Source organism: Perca fluviatilis, chromosome 16, assembly GCF_010015445.1.
Source record: "Perca fluviatilis chromosome 16, GENO_Pfluv_1.0, whole genome shotgun sequence".
Lineage (NCBI taxonomy): Eukaryota > Metazoa > Chordata > Actinopteri > Perciformes > Percidae > Perca > Perca fluviatilis.
Window position 1 is genome coordinate 32,996,949 of NC_053127.1, and position 13,079 is coordinate 33,010,027.

At 39.9% G+C, this 13,079-nt stretch overlaps 1 protein-coding gene across 5 annotated transcripts in view; it reads left to right on the forward strand.

Moving 5' to 3' along the window:
- The window catches only part of pknox2 (pbx/knotted 1 homeobox 2), a 116,759-nt gene extending 109,368 nt beyond the window's left edge, over positions 1–7,391 (forward strand). For 2 of the 5 annotated variants that reach the window (XM_039778488.1, XM_039778485.1), the window contains 2 exons: positions 2,674–2,846; positions 4,679–7,391. In XM_039778488.1, the coding sequence (XP_039634422.1) occupies positions 2,674–2,846; positions 4,679–4,965 (460 nt within the window). In that variant the 3' untranslated portion in view covers positions 4,966–7,391. The remainder of the gene's footprint in view (positions 1–2,673; positions 2,847–4,678) is intronic. The other 3 variants (XM_039778487.1, XM_039778486.1, XR_005636522.1) reach the window with 2 other exon arrangements.
- The last annotated feature ends 5,688 nt before the right edge of the window (positions 7,392–13,079 follow it).

Below are 13,079 nucleotides of genomic sequence, written 5' to 3' on the forward strand. Positions count from 1 at the left end.
CATAGTACACAGTGCTCGCTGACATTGTGTCTGTGGCCAAAAAAATGAATAAAAGATTGATGGCTGATGTTTGTCGCAGCCAGGCGTGTACCAGGCGACCAGCGCCGATGCCCGTTCTAGATGGATTATGAATTAAACCAATACCTGTTTTCTGAACGAGCGAGCGCCCTTCATCAAAGGTTTTGTTTTGGAAAAGGAAGTTAATTTAGAAAAAAAGCATCTAGTGCTGGACTCGGTCGAGACCAACTACAATATTTGGCGAATCCAATGGTCAAGTCTGAGACAAGTCCGAGTCCAAATAGCGACGAGTCCGAGACAACAGAAAAAGGCCTGCATGTACTGTTTTTAAAAACAATGTTAACATGATGACGGTAATGTTGTTTTGTATTACTGGAATCTATGGAGATATACTGTACAGTGAAAGTCCCATTGCTGATAAATGGACTGTATATAATATATCAGACAGCACGCTGATGATATTGATTTATCATGCCGTTCCGGACTTCTCTCTGTGGTCATTCTTAAAAATAGAAATTAATACATTCATTCCAAATTTCGGAAACACTTTACTTGACGGTATCTACATAAGAGTGGCATGACACTGTCATGACACATGAACTTTTAACCCTAACCCTAATCCTAACCCTAACGCTAACCATAACTTGTCATGACAATAACCGAATGACACTTACTAAAAGAAGCGTATGTCATTAGCGTTTATGACTTGTTTATAAAGTTTATGACACCTTTATGACAGTGTCATGTCACTCTTATGTAGATACCTTCAAGTAAAGTGTAATTCCAAATTTCCTCTTGTTTTCTTTTCTAAAATACTATATCTGCCAAGCTGATTCATGATCGATAATAACATACATTGTTTTCACTTGAAAATTTGACTGTGTACTACATCACTCCCACCACCTCAACCCTTGTCCTTTTCTTGTTCTCAGTGGTGGAATGTAACTAAGTACATTTACTCAAATACTGTACTTAAGTACACATGATGATGTACTTGTACTTTACTTGAGTCTTTTCTAATCATGCCACTTTCCACTTCTACTCCGCTACATTTCCGAGATAAATATTGTACTTTTTACTCCACTACATTCATCTGTTACAGCTTTAGTTACTAGTTACTTTAGTTACTCCACTACATTCATCTGTTACAGCTTTAGTTACTAGTTACTTTAGTTACTCCACTACATTCATCTGTTACAGCTTTAGTTACTAGTTACTTTAGTTACTCCACTACATTCATCTGTTACAGCTTTAGTTACTAGTTACTTTAGTTACTCCGCTACATTCATCTGTTCCAGCTTTAGTTACTAGTTACTTTAGTTACTCCGCTACATTCATCTGTTCCAGCTTTAGTTACTAGTTACTTTAGTTACTCCACTACATTCATCTGTTACAGCTTTAGTTACTAGTTACTTTAGTGACTCCACTACATTAATCTGTTACAGCTTTAGTTACTAGTTACTTTAGTTACTCCACTACATTCATCTGTTACAGCTTTAGTTACTAGTTACTTTAGTTACTCCACTACATTCATCTGTTACAGCTTTAGTTACTAGTTACTTTAGTTACTCCACTACATTCATCTGTTACAGCTTTAGTTACTAGTTACTTTAGTTACTACACTACATTCATCTGTTACAGCTTTAGTTACTAGTTACTTTAGTTACTCCGCTACATTCATCTGTTCCAGCTTTAGTTACTAGTTACTTTAGTTACTCCGCTACATTCATCTGTTACAGCTTTAGTTACTAGTTACTTTAGTTACTCCACTACATTCATCTGTTACAGCTTTAGTTACTAGTTACTTTAGTGACTCCACTACATTAATCTGTTACAGCTTTAGTTACTAGTTACTTTAGTTACTCCACTACATTCATCTGTTACAGCTTTAGTTACTAGTTACTTTAGTTACTCCACTACATTCATCTGTTACAGCTTTAGTTACTAGTTACTTTAGTTACTCCACTACATTCATCTGTTACAGCTTTAGATACTAGTTACTTTAGTTACTCCACTACATTCATCTGTTACAGCTTTAGTTACTAGTTACTTTAGTTACTCCACTACATTCATCTGTTACAGCTTTAGTTACTAGTTACTTTACACATTCAGATTTCTGCTCACAGAACCCATGTAGATTATAAAATCTGATGTTTGATTCTAAAGTAAACTAGCCAACAATATGACGGCCTACAAGTCTAGCTGAGATGGTTATGAAATTACACAACTGTTTGGTGGCCGGGTTGGCTCACTGGTAGAGCAGGCGCACATATACTGAGAGGTTTATGCCTCGATGCAGAGGTCCAGGTTTCTAATCCGACCTGTGACAAATTTCCTGCATGTCTTCCCTCTCTCTCTCCCTTTTCTCACTTAGCTGTCCTCTTAAAAAATTAAAGGCTAAAAAGCCCAAACAAATTATCTTAAAATTAAAAAAAAAAAACACACAACTGGTTGGATCCTTTACTCTTTCTAAAATGGAAGGATTTTTTTTTTTTTACTTTAATGCTTTAAGTACATTTTGCTGATGATACTTACAGACTTTTACTTAAGTAACATTTTCACTGCAGCACTATTTTCTTGTAACAGTGTGTTATTAGTTATTTTACTTAAGTAAAGGATCTGAATACTTCCTTCCACCGTTGCTTGTTTTCACAGGTTCATCAACGCCCGCCGGCGTATCCTCCAGCCCATGTTGGATGCCAGTAACCCGGACCCAGCTCCTAAAGCCAAGAAGATGAAGTCCCAGCACCGTCCGACACAGCGCTTCTGGCCGGACTCCATCGTGGCGGGAGTTCTGCAGACGCACAGATCAGTAAACAACTCGGACAGTAAGTGGTAACCAACACCAACACTAACAAGACAAACACACCCCAAGTTGTTACCTCAAACTTGTGTTTTTGAAATATCCCCACTAGATGTCACTATTGACTCTTTCCTTTCATGTATGTGAGAAGATGTGAAGGCAAAAGTCAAGAACACTGAGAATAACATTCTTAACAAAAATCAGCATTTAAAACATGATTTATTTTAATAGCTTAGTATTCTATGCACTAAAAAAGTATGTATAAAGGCTTTAGGCTACCCTACACGTTATTGTAGGCCCAGTTTAATATGCAACTTCGTTTAATACAGTATATGTAGCAGGAGGTCCCTGATCCATCTCTCTCAGTTAAGGGTTCCTTGGCTTAAGTAAGATCTGAGCGTGTGTTTGAAAGCACGAGGGTTCCAACTCTCTTGAGAATAGTTAGATAAAGAAATAGTTTGCAGTCATCCAAGGCCCATTTTAGGTCCGAGATTTTAGCCATTGGGTGTCATTTCTTATCTGCAATCTCCATCACTGCAGCTGTATTAACAGAGCAGCAAACTACCCTCAAACCCAAACGCCACTCTCATCATTTTAACTGAACCAATTTACTTTAGTATAGTTTTCATGTAGCGGAGTATTTTGGAAAATGGAGCTCTGCTTTCAGTCAATAGTAAACTGCACATACAGTAATGAATAGTTAAATTGGTTTTATTCAGCGTAAGAACTGCCGAATGCATAACACTACAAATTCTGATATGAAATAATATCCATGATAACCACCATTTTAAACTCCAAATCAACTTAAAGTGCAATCAAACGTGTCTCCATTATTTTTGCCACTGTTATTTAAGTCAGGGGTTCCCCACCTTTTTGGTCTGAGGCCCGCCCACAGCCCTGTCAGATAACCTCTTCATTGATTCCCAATGTGTGTTCCAAATACATAAAACTATTCATTATATAAAAGTGGATATTAGTTTTTTCATAGAACTGAACTGTCCATATTAAGGAGTATGGCCGCCCCGGTAGCTCACCAGGTAGCTGGCATGTTGGGGGGAGGGGAGGGTGCCATTAGGGCTGAGTCCTAACTGTTTACCCACACTCCTTTGCTGCAGCTATTCCCCTCTCTCTCCCCATTCCTGTCTAAAAAATTAAATGAAAGCTCGGTTTGATCAGCATCAATGGTTCTGCTGCTAAGCTAAAAGCTGAATAGTTCAGACATTCATCTAAAACTATTCGAACCATTGCTAATCATTTAAACTGATTAGTCAGCACTTTTAGCTCTTTATTTCTACCATTTATTTACTTCTAGTAGCTACCTGTTCAAACCTCTGTGCTCGCTTGCTGACTAGTTTTCACTCACTCTTACATTTAACACGTAGTGTTCAGGCGTTGCAGTTGACTTCATGTTAATATGTGGATATATTCTTTAAATGTACAGTATATTTTTCAAATTAGTTGAGCTACTCTACGATGATGATGATGATGAATAATTTTATTTTGGTTAACACATGAAATAATCAATTTTGTCCCCACAATTTGCAACCGTAGATAACCGAAAAAGGAATTGGCTGAAGCCAAGGCTTATTTGTGCCTATCCTTTTGCTTAGCCGATCTTTCCACGTAACCCCCTGGCTGCGGCAGAAGTACCCCTGGGCTACAAGTACCCCTGTTTGGGAATCACTGTTTTACGTCATTAAAATGGCCTCTTTTGGCCACCGTACCTCAGCTTCTTTAAAGTAAATTTAGTGTGTGCACCACAGATGACTGGAGAAGTCCCGTCTGTATTTGGATGGATTTGGTCTGTTTCTGGCTTTATACCTACTCACCCCCTCTCTGTCCCCCCCCCTCCCCCAGACCCGCTGAGCATGGACAGCCTCCAGTCCCTGTCCTCAGACTCGGCCACCCTGGCCATGCAGCAAGCCATGCTGGGAGCCGACGACTCCATGGACGGCAGCGAGGACGAGGAAGAGGAGGAAGAGGAGGAGGAAGAGGAGGAAGGAATGGAAGAGGAAGAGGAGGACGAGGAGGACGGAGAGGAGGAAAATGAGACGGGGAGACAGATGGCCAGCGGAGGAGGAGGCGGGGGAGGAGGAGGAGGAAGGAGAGATCTGCGCATGGAGCACCGAGAGGAACTGGAGTAGGCCACCACAGGAAGAGACTGTATGAACTTTGACCTGAGCTGTCCCCAAAATACGCCTCATTCAAACTGGGACAGCTCTGATGAGAGGGGACTCTGGAGAGCACGCGTGGCATATTAGGTTTTGTCCAAATTCATCAGAGACTCTAATGCAGAGCCACCATGGAGTGTAACGATGAATAGGTGTTGTTTCATTTTTACTATTGTATGTTCTCATGCAGTGAGCTCTTGAAATATTCGGATAGTAGCAAATTTTTTTTTACTCTATAGCTCCTGTTTTTGTATGGACAGAAATGGCACAAAGGCTGGAAAGATTTTACCGCCAGTTTAAAATGAAGACGTTTGAACCACTTTACAGTAACAGTTGAAGGAGTCTGATACTCTCAGAAAGCCATGACATTTTTAAGGCTGTTAAACGAGAAAACAGGAGAACGATGAGCCTCGAGAAGTTGCACATGCACATCACCAAACTGCAGTAAAAAAAATTTGCACAGTGAGATTTTTTGACTGTACATGAAAAACAACTACTCAAATTGAATGTAATCTTGGCACCATGAAATGAGTTACAAAAAGCAGCTTTTGAAAAAGTGCTCTCAATTTTCCAACCGACCGTCTGCACGTTAACTTTGCAGTCCTTGTGTCATTTTGCTTCCTAAAATAAGAGCGAGGAGCTAAAAGAAAGCTGAAATGCCGTCCAAATATCTGCAGAAGTGACTATATGCGTTTGGCTTCCACTGCTGGGACATCATTCACGCCTTTTAAAATGACTCATAGGTTCTCAGGTCGAACGGCACTCATTCGGCGTGTTTCTTCCTCATGAGCGGGACACTTGACTCATTGCTGCAGCAAACCTTTTAGAGCATGACTTTAAAACAATGTTAGTTCATCTTTTCAATCATTTTTCTTCTCCCACGAGCAAAGAAAAACGTAGTGAACCCGTGTATGCTGACTGCACATATAGGTAGGTATGTATATCAGATTTTTCATATGTTTGCATTCTGGTGTTGAAGGGGTTTGCATATTTATTCTATTTTCTTTTCTTTTTTTTGCGTGGCCTCAGAAGGTAGCTCAAGGAACAACATGACGATGACAGTTGCTTCTGCATATACGGTAACCAGGGTGCGATTTGTCAAAAAAACGGGCGGGGGTCATGCACAATAAAACAAAACATGCAAGAATGAAATCCCCCTTCCAATAACAACACTTAAATATGCACTTCAATATTCAATGGAAAACACAGCGCTTTCAGCCCGGAAAGCGGAGTTCAATTCACGCCGAAAACAAAATACGTTCACCAAGGAAAACGCTCATTCGATCGTTCCTCGTGGAATGTCATAATCCAAATCACGATCTTTTTTATAACGAGTCGTTTTGGCGCCTAAACTTAACTGTGATCGCCGCATGACGCTCACATTTTTCGGGCTAAACTCCACTACCACGGCCCCTGAATGGACCATCATCTGGCGGTGCCTGTAGCCGGCTCTCAGTCACCTGTTGGCGGCTAAACAACTGCTAAATACAACCAGCAGCTGCTGCTCTTATTTTATCGTTCTATGGAACTATAGACTGTTCATGTTACAGTGCTTTACTAAGTTCAAAATACTTTAAGGTATATAATATATGGTCTATTGGTGAAGTAGCATTGATCACTTTGAGGGGGTGGGGGATACATTTTGTCCCCACTGGGGATATGTAAACCAGAACAGGTAATATCCCACGCATCCCCCCACCCGCCCCGGAAAATCGCACCCTGACTGTAGGTTTGGCAAACTTTCTGAATAATGCTATGTGTTAGCCGGTGGCCATGAACATACTTGACTTCAACCATCAAGTCGGTCTTTTGCTTGCTAGTGTTTTGTTTTTTTGTTGTTGTGACCTTTGTGATTCTGTCCCAGAATAAGAGCATGGCGAGCACCGCCAGTCACTCCAAACTGTCTCCGCCACAGCTCAACACAGAGGGAAATCACACAGAGACGCCCAATGACTTTGGAATCCCCAACCCGACAGATCCAGCGTCTTTCACAGACAAACTTTTTCAAGGAGACAAAAAGAGACAGAAAGACAGGAAAGAGACTCAGTGGAAACGTCTCTTTCAGTTTCACGTGACGGATTTTGAAGAAACTGTGAAACAATCTCAGCTCTCTGTTTTGTACTAAAACACGCAAATGGAGTCGCTCGTTTCTAATGTGAAGATGTCTAGAAAAAGAAAAAAAAACATGTTAAATTGAATGTTCTGATTGTTCATTGTGAAGTATGTTGCTCATTAATATTTTTTTCTCGATTGCTTTTTTTTTTCTTTTTTTTTTTAAATGGATCTTCCGGAGCAAGTGACAGACAATAGGAACTATTTCTATTTCATTTGTACACTTGGTTGTCATAATCTATTGTGTTTCAATAGACTGATTTTAATAATTAAAACATGTAAAGGTACTGATTTGGACTTTGTGATATGAAAGTTTTGAATACGTTTAGGCTGAACAAACAAATCCAGGGCCATATATATATATATATATATATGTATATGTATGTATATGTATATGTATATGTATATGTATATATGTATGTATACAGTACAGGCCAAAAGTTTGGACACACCTTCTCATTCAATGTGTTTCTTTATGTTCATGACTATTTACATTGTAGATTCTCACTGAAGGCATCAAAACTATGAATGAACACATATGGAATTATGTACTTAACAAAAAAGTGTGAAATAACTGAAAACATGTCTTATATTTTAGATTCTTCAAAGTAGCCACCCTTTGCTTTTTTTGATAACTCTGCAAACCCTTGGTGTTCTCTCAATGAGCTTCATTTAGTAGTCACCTGAAATGGTTTTCAATTCACAGGTGTGCTTTGTCAGGGTTAATTAGTGGATTTTTTTTCCCTTAATAAAAAAGCAAAGGGTGGCTACTTTGAAGAATCTAAAATCTAAGACATGTTTTCAGTTATTTCACTTTTGATGCATAAATTCCATATGTGTTCTTTGATGCTTTCGTGAGAATCTACAATGAAATAGTCAAAAAATAAAAGGAAACGCATTGAATGAGAAGATGTGTCCAAACTTTTGGCCTGTACTGTTTATATGTGTGTGTATATATATATATATATATATATATATATATATATATAGGGAGATAAGACAAAAGCATTAAACAAAGAACAAAACACTACATAATTAACATGCAGGGTTTTTCCTGACTCTTAAAGGTCCAGTGTGTAAAGTGTTTAGTTGTTCATTATCAAAATCTGTGTTGCCCGTTCACCAACTTGTCCTTTTTTATGAATATTGACCACCACCATCAATTCCAAGTATTCCTTTAGGCTTGAAATTTTACATTTGCATTTGCATGAACTGGGGTAGACGCTCCATGTTCATGCTCCATCTTGAAATACGTTAGCCGGTAAGGGACATACAGGACATACTGCTCCACCTTAAGTGTTTTCCCTGTCACATGATAAACTCACAGGTGCTGCTAATGGGTATCGTAGCTTCCCGGCCCCCGGCAAGTTTGAAGAAGGAAACATGGAGGACCACACGTATTCAAAATCCAAATTTCAGGAACAGGAGTCTTCTTCGCCCAGAAAAAGAACAAGGATATTGAAAAGAGCAAGAGACCGGCTTTTTGAAGCGTGAAGGCTACCGTAGCTTTAATACTTACGTTGAACTGTGTGGAGATGATTGCAATATATAATCTCAACGCTAGATGGGAGAAATTCCTACACATTGGACCTTTAAATGTCCCATGACATGGTGCTCTTTGGATGCTTTATATAGACCTTAGTGGTCCCCTAATACTGTATCTGAAGTCTCTTTTATATAGACCTTAGTGGTCCCCTAATACTGTATCTGAAGTCTCTTTTATATAGACCTGTATCTGAAGTCTCTTTTATATAGACCTTAGTGGTCCCCTAATACTGAATCTGAAGTCTCTTTTATATAGACCTTAGTGGTCCCCTAATACTGTATCTGAAGTCTCTTTTATATAGACCTTAGTGGTCCCCTAATACTGTATCTGAAGTCTCTTTTATATAGACCTTAGTGGTCCCCTAATACTGAATCTGAAGTCTCTTTTATATAGGCCTTAGTGGTCCCCTAATACTGTATCTGAAGTCTCTTTTATATAGACCTTAGTGGTCCCCTAATACTGAATCTGAAGTCTCTTTTATATAGGCCTTAGTGGTCCCCTAATACTGTATCTGAAGTCTCTTTTATATAGACCTTAGTGGTCCCCTAATACTGAATCTGAAGTCTCTTTTATATAGACCTTAGTGGTCCCCTAATACTGTATCTGAAGTCTCTTTTATATAGACCTTAGTGGTCCCCTAATACTGTATCTGAAGTCTCTTTTATATAGACATTAGTGGTCCCCTAATACTGTATCTGAAGTCTCTTTTATATAGACCTTAGTGGTCCCCTAATACTGTATCTGAAGTCTCTTTTATATAGGCCTTAGTGGTCCCCTAATACTGTATCTGAAGTCTCTTTTATATAGACCTTAGTGGTCCCCTAATACTGTATCTGAAGTCTCTTTTATATAGACCTTAGTGGTCCCCTAATACTGTATCTGAAGTCTCTTTCCCGAAATTCAACGCACGGCAGTAAGCAAGCGTACAGTAAAGGCAATGACTCTGTCTTACCTTATTTGACAGAAATCTATATGCATTTACCTGTTTTTTCTGACAATTTGATGAACAAAAATGTCCATTATGCTTGAGTAAATTAAAATGATTGAATGAAAAATGATATTAATATTTAAAGAAATAACCGAAATACAGTTTGTTCAACTGTTGTTGGATAAATTACTCTTAAACACATTTGGAAAGGATTTGTATTGCTATTTTATTCCCAAATCTTAACATTTTGGTGCTGGTAATTTTCCTTTGGGGCTTGCTAAAACCTCTTTGGTGGGGGGAGCACCATAAATTTCTCTTTGCAGGAAAAACCCTGACATGAGCATTGTTCCCTGCTGCACATATCTTAGCCAGGATCACAATAGAGCAAGGCTTATGTGTGTGTGACACTTCCCAACCCTCTCAGGCCCTGCTACATTGTAGCCTATTTCCAGATGACAGAGTTAGTTTAGTCTAAATATTGGTTTAACTTCCCTCGTTTTCCTGTCCCATGTGTAGTCTCCCACCCACTGGTTACTGCCTTGCCTCTAGCCTTGTTATTTAAGTTGCTTGGAAGACGCCCGCCCAAACGCTCTCTCACCACCTACCATTAAAGAACCCAACAGAGCTCTCCACCACAGTGTTTCAACTTCGGAAATGTGGATACTGCTCCCTCGGAGTAAATGCTAATCACTCCTGTGGGTGTTTGCTGCACGAGCCACATTGTATTGTTTTTACACAGCTTGTATAATTGCATCCTTGCTTTGTGTTCTGTCAGCCTAAAAGAGGTCATTCTTTAATTGCAGCAACACTTATTAAATATCTGTTATTGTCTGCATCTGCTACTTTTCTCCTGCGTCAGCCACATTTTCCGGTAGGAGGAATTTGAATTGCAGTGGCCAATGTTGGGCTTCAAAATAACATATCAGGGGGTGATGAGGTGATTAGTACTTGACATTAGGAAGCAATGCTCAAACCCACTCATATGTGGGAGGAAATCACCATATTTATGAAAGTGATCTAATAAAAAAAAACTAGGGAGAGAGTATAGGCATCCCGTCTTCTATAATTATTGCACGGAGGACTGTTTGTACTGTCTGAACAGTATGAACACTAGAACATGAGAGCAAGTGGGATACAATGTGAAATATATGAATCCATCCCATAGTGCAGCCAAGGTGGGAGCTTTAATTGAGGCGGCGTGGGATGGTTGCTACAGAACTGTCCCATGCTACACCCTTTCACCAAATTTCATTAAAAGAATATAAAATGTGGACGTAGTCTCCGTGGCGTCACACAGGTTTCTGAAGAGACAAAAGTGAAGCTCCCGATTGCTCTGGCCACCGCTAACTTGGCAGTGCCTGGCATCGCCTGATCAAAATATGAGCAAAGAGGCGGAGCGTGGATGGAGCTGAGGTGGAATGAATGAAGCCTGCAGTCTATGCCCGGGTAGCTCACCTGGTTGAGCGTGCGCCCCATGAACAAGGTCCTTACCGCAGCAACCGCGGGTTGGATTCTGACCTGCGGCCCTTTGCAGCATGTCATTCCCCCTCTCTCTCTCCTTACATGTCCCCTTACCTGGCTTTAATGCTTGATTGCAATGACATGGATCTCGGTCTATTTTTAATTTTCTATTCTTATGTTTGAAAAAAAAGAAGTTTGCCTTGGACGCCCAGGCCTAACGACGCCGACGAATTGTGCTTGTATCTGTTATCAACAAAAAAACACTGTATGCTTCCTCATCAAAGGGTTCATATACTAAAAGCGATGCGATTGGTACGTTTGGGCACCGTGACGGTTACGTTCAGGCACCAAAACGACTTAAAAAAAGGTTTGTGGTGTGGGTTAAAATAAGTACTTCCAGGACCCAAACACCTGTCCCCCGGGTGAAAGTCCTGTGTGTTTGGTACCCATCCACTACCTCAACCTCAGATGTTGGCGCGAAAAAACCATTGTGTCGGTTTGTCCGATGTTACGGTGCCACTGCACATCAGCTGATGAGTGCCGCACACAGTCACGCTACTTACAGTATATCATTGATTTCCCTTAGTATTATATTTATATTTATTATATTATATTTCCCTTAGCTTTTATTTGTATTATATGCAGTTCTTTTGAATCACACAGCTTTCATGGAGAGAACAGATCGGTTGTACAGATGTCTCTCCCTCAGCTTTATCGCTAGTTCCTTAAAAGCATAAAAAAAAAAAAAAATCAGTAGTCTATCAGGCGTTTACAAAAATGCTTCAGCATAATATTTTCACGTCCTGGTCCACATAATAAACACTCCCTCATACAGTAGGCTACACATCAAATATTATAAGAACAGCTAATTTCTCTGGCCAGTAAACGGCTTCACTGTCCATATCACGGTGTTTGGTGTTTTAAGCCACCTACGTCGCTCTAGGGTTAGGGTTGGGGTAAGGTTAGAGTTAGTGGTTAAGGGTTATAATTCTATGGCACTGCCCCATTGATCCGAGGGAAAAAAAGGTAGATGGAAGTCTGAGGGAGTTGAATGGGCTGCTATTGAGAAGTGGGCAGTTGGGTTGGTAGTGTAGAGGCAGCTCTGTTTCTAAGGCACTAGGATTAGGCAATGGTTAGGATTAGGGTTAGGGTTAGGTGCCTTGACGTTAACAGTCGCAGCGCTGCCTTGAAGTCGACATTGGGGGCTTAAAACACCATCGAGCCCATATCACTGCTCGCCCTGGTGGATAGATAAATCATTGCAACTGGTTTTCCACACACAGCGCTTAGGGGCGTTACCAGTCGGAGGGAGGGGAAAATTTAGATGGCTTCATCTGTGCGTCACCTGATTACCTTCTTTGCTCCAGTTATAATTACTAGGGACACTAGAGGTCGCTGCATTACAGCAAACGTCAATGTTAGCCTATATATACGAACAGGGAATGTTCCTTTACACAGTGTTTCTCAGGGGTGCTTTCGAGTACTGCACGGTGTACATGTGTTTTGTTGTAAATGTTGGTTTAGTGGAAGTACATAACTTTTGAAAGTGTTTTGAGTACCAATACCCGCTTTGCATTACTTTTCCTCCACACCAGCTCTGTGAGAAAACAACATCACAAAGAGAGAATTTGGTTCTAAAAAAAAAAAAGACTTCCAAACATACCCACTTGATTTGTCAAGCTCACACTGCTAAAGCCTAATATTAACTCCGGCTGAATTTAAAATGAATTTTTACACCGAGCTATGGCTGTGGATTTTGTCCCCCGTCCCTTACATTTGAATCAGGTAAGAAAGATTTGATTAAAGCAATCAAACTCTGTTTGACATATGAACCTGAGATTACTGTTTTCAGAACAGATTTGAACCAATGACCAATGATCTTTTCTGGTGAAAAAAACAAACAATTCTGTTTGTGGAGATGCAATTTAACATAGATTCAAAAAAAACACCACAGTGGAGTTCTTCCCATCCAGACGTCCTGTCAGATCCATTTAATCAAATACAACTTTTACACACTGTTGGTTCTTCTCTCAAACATAT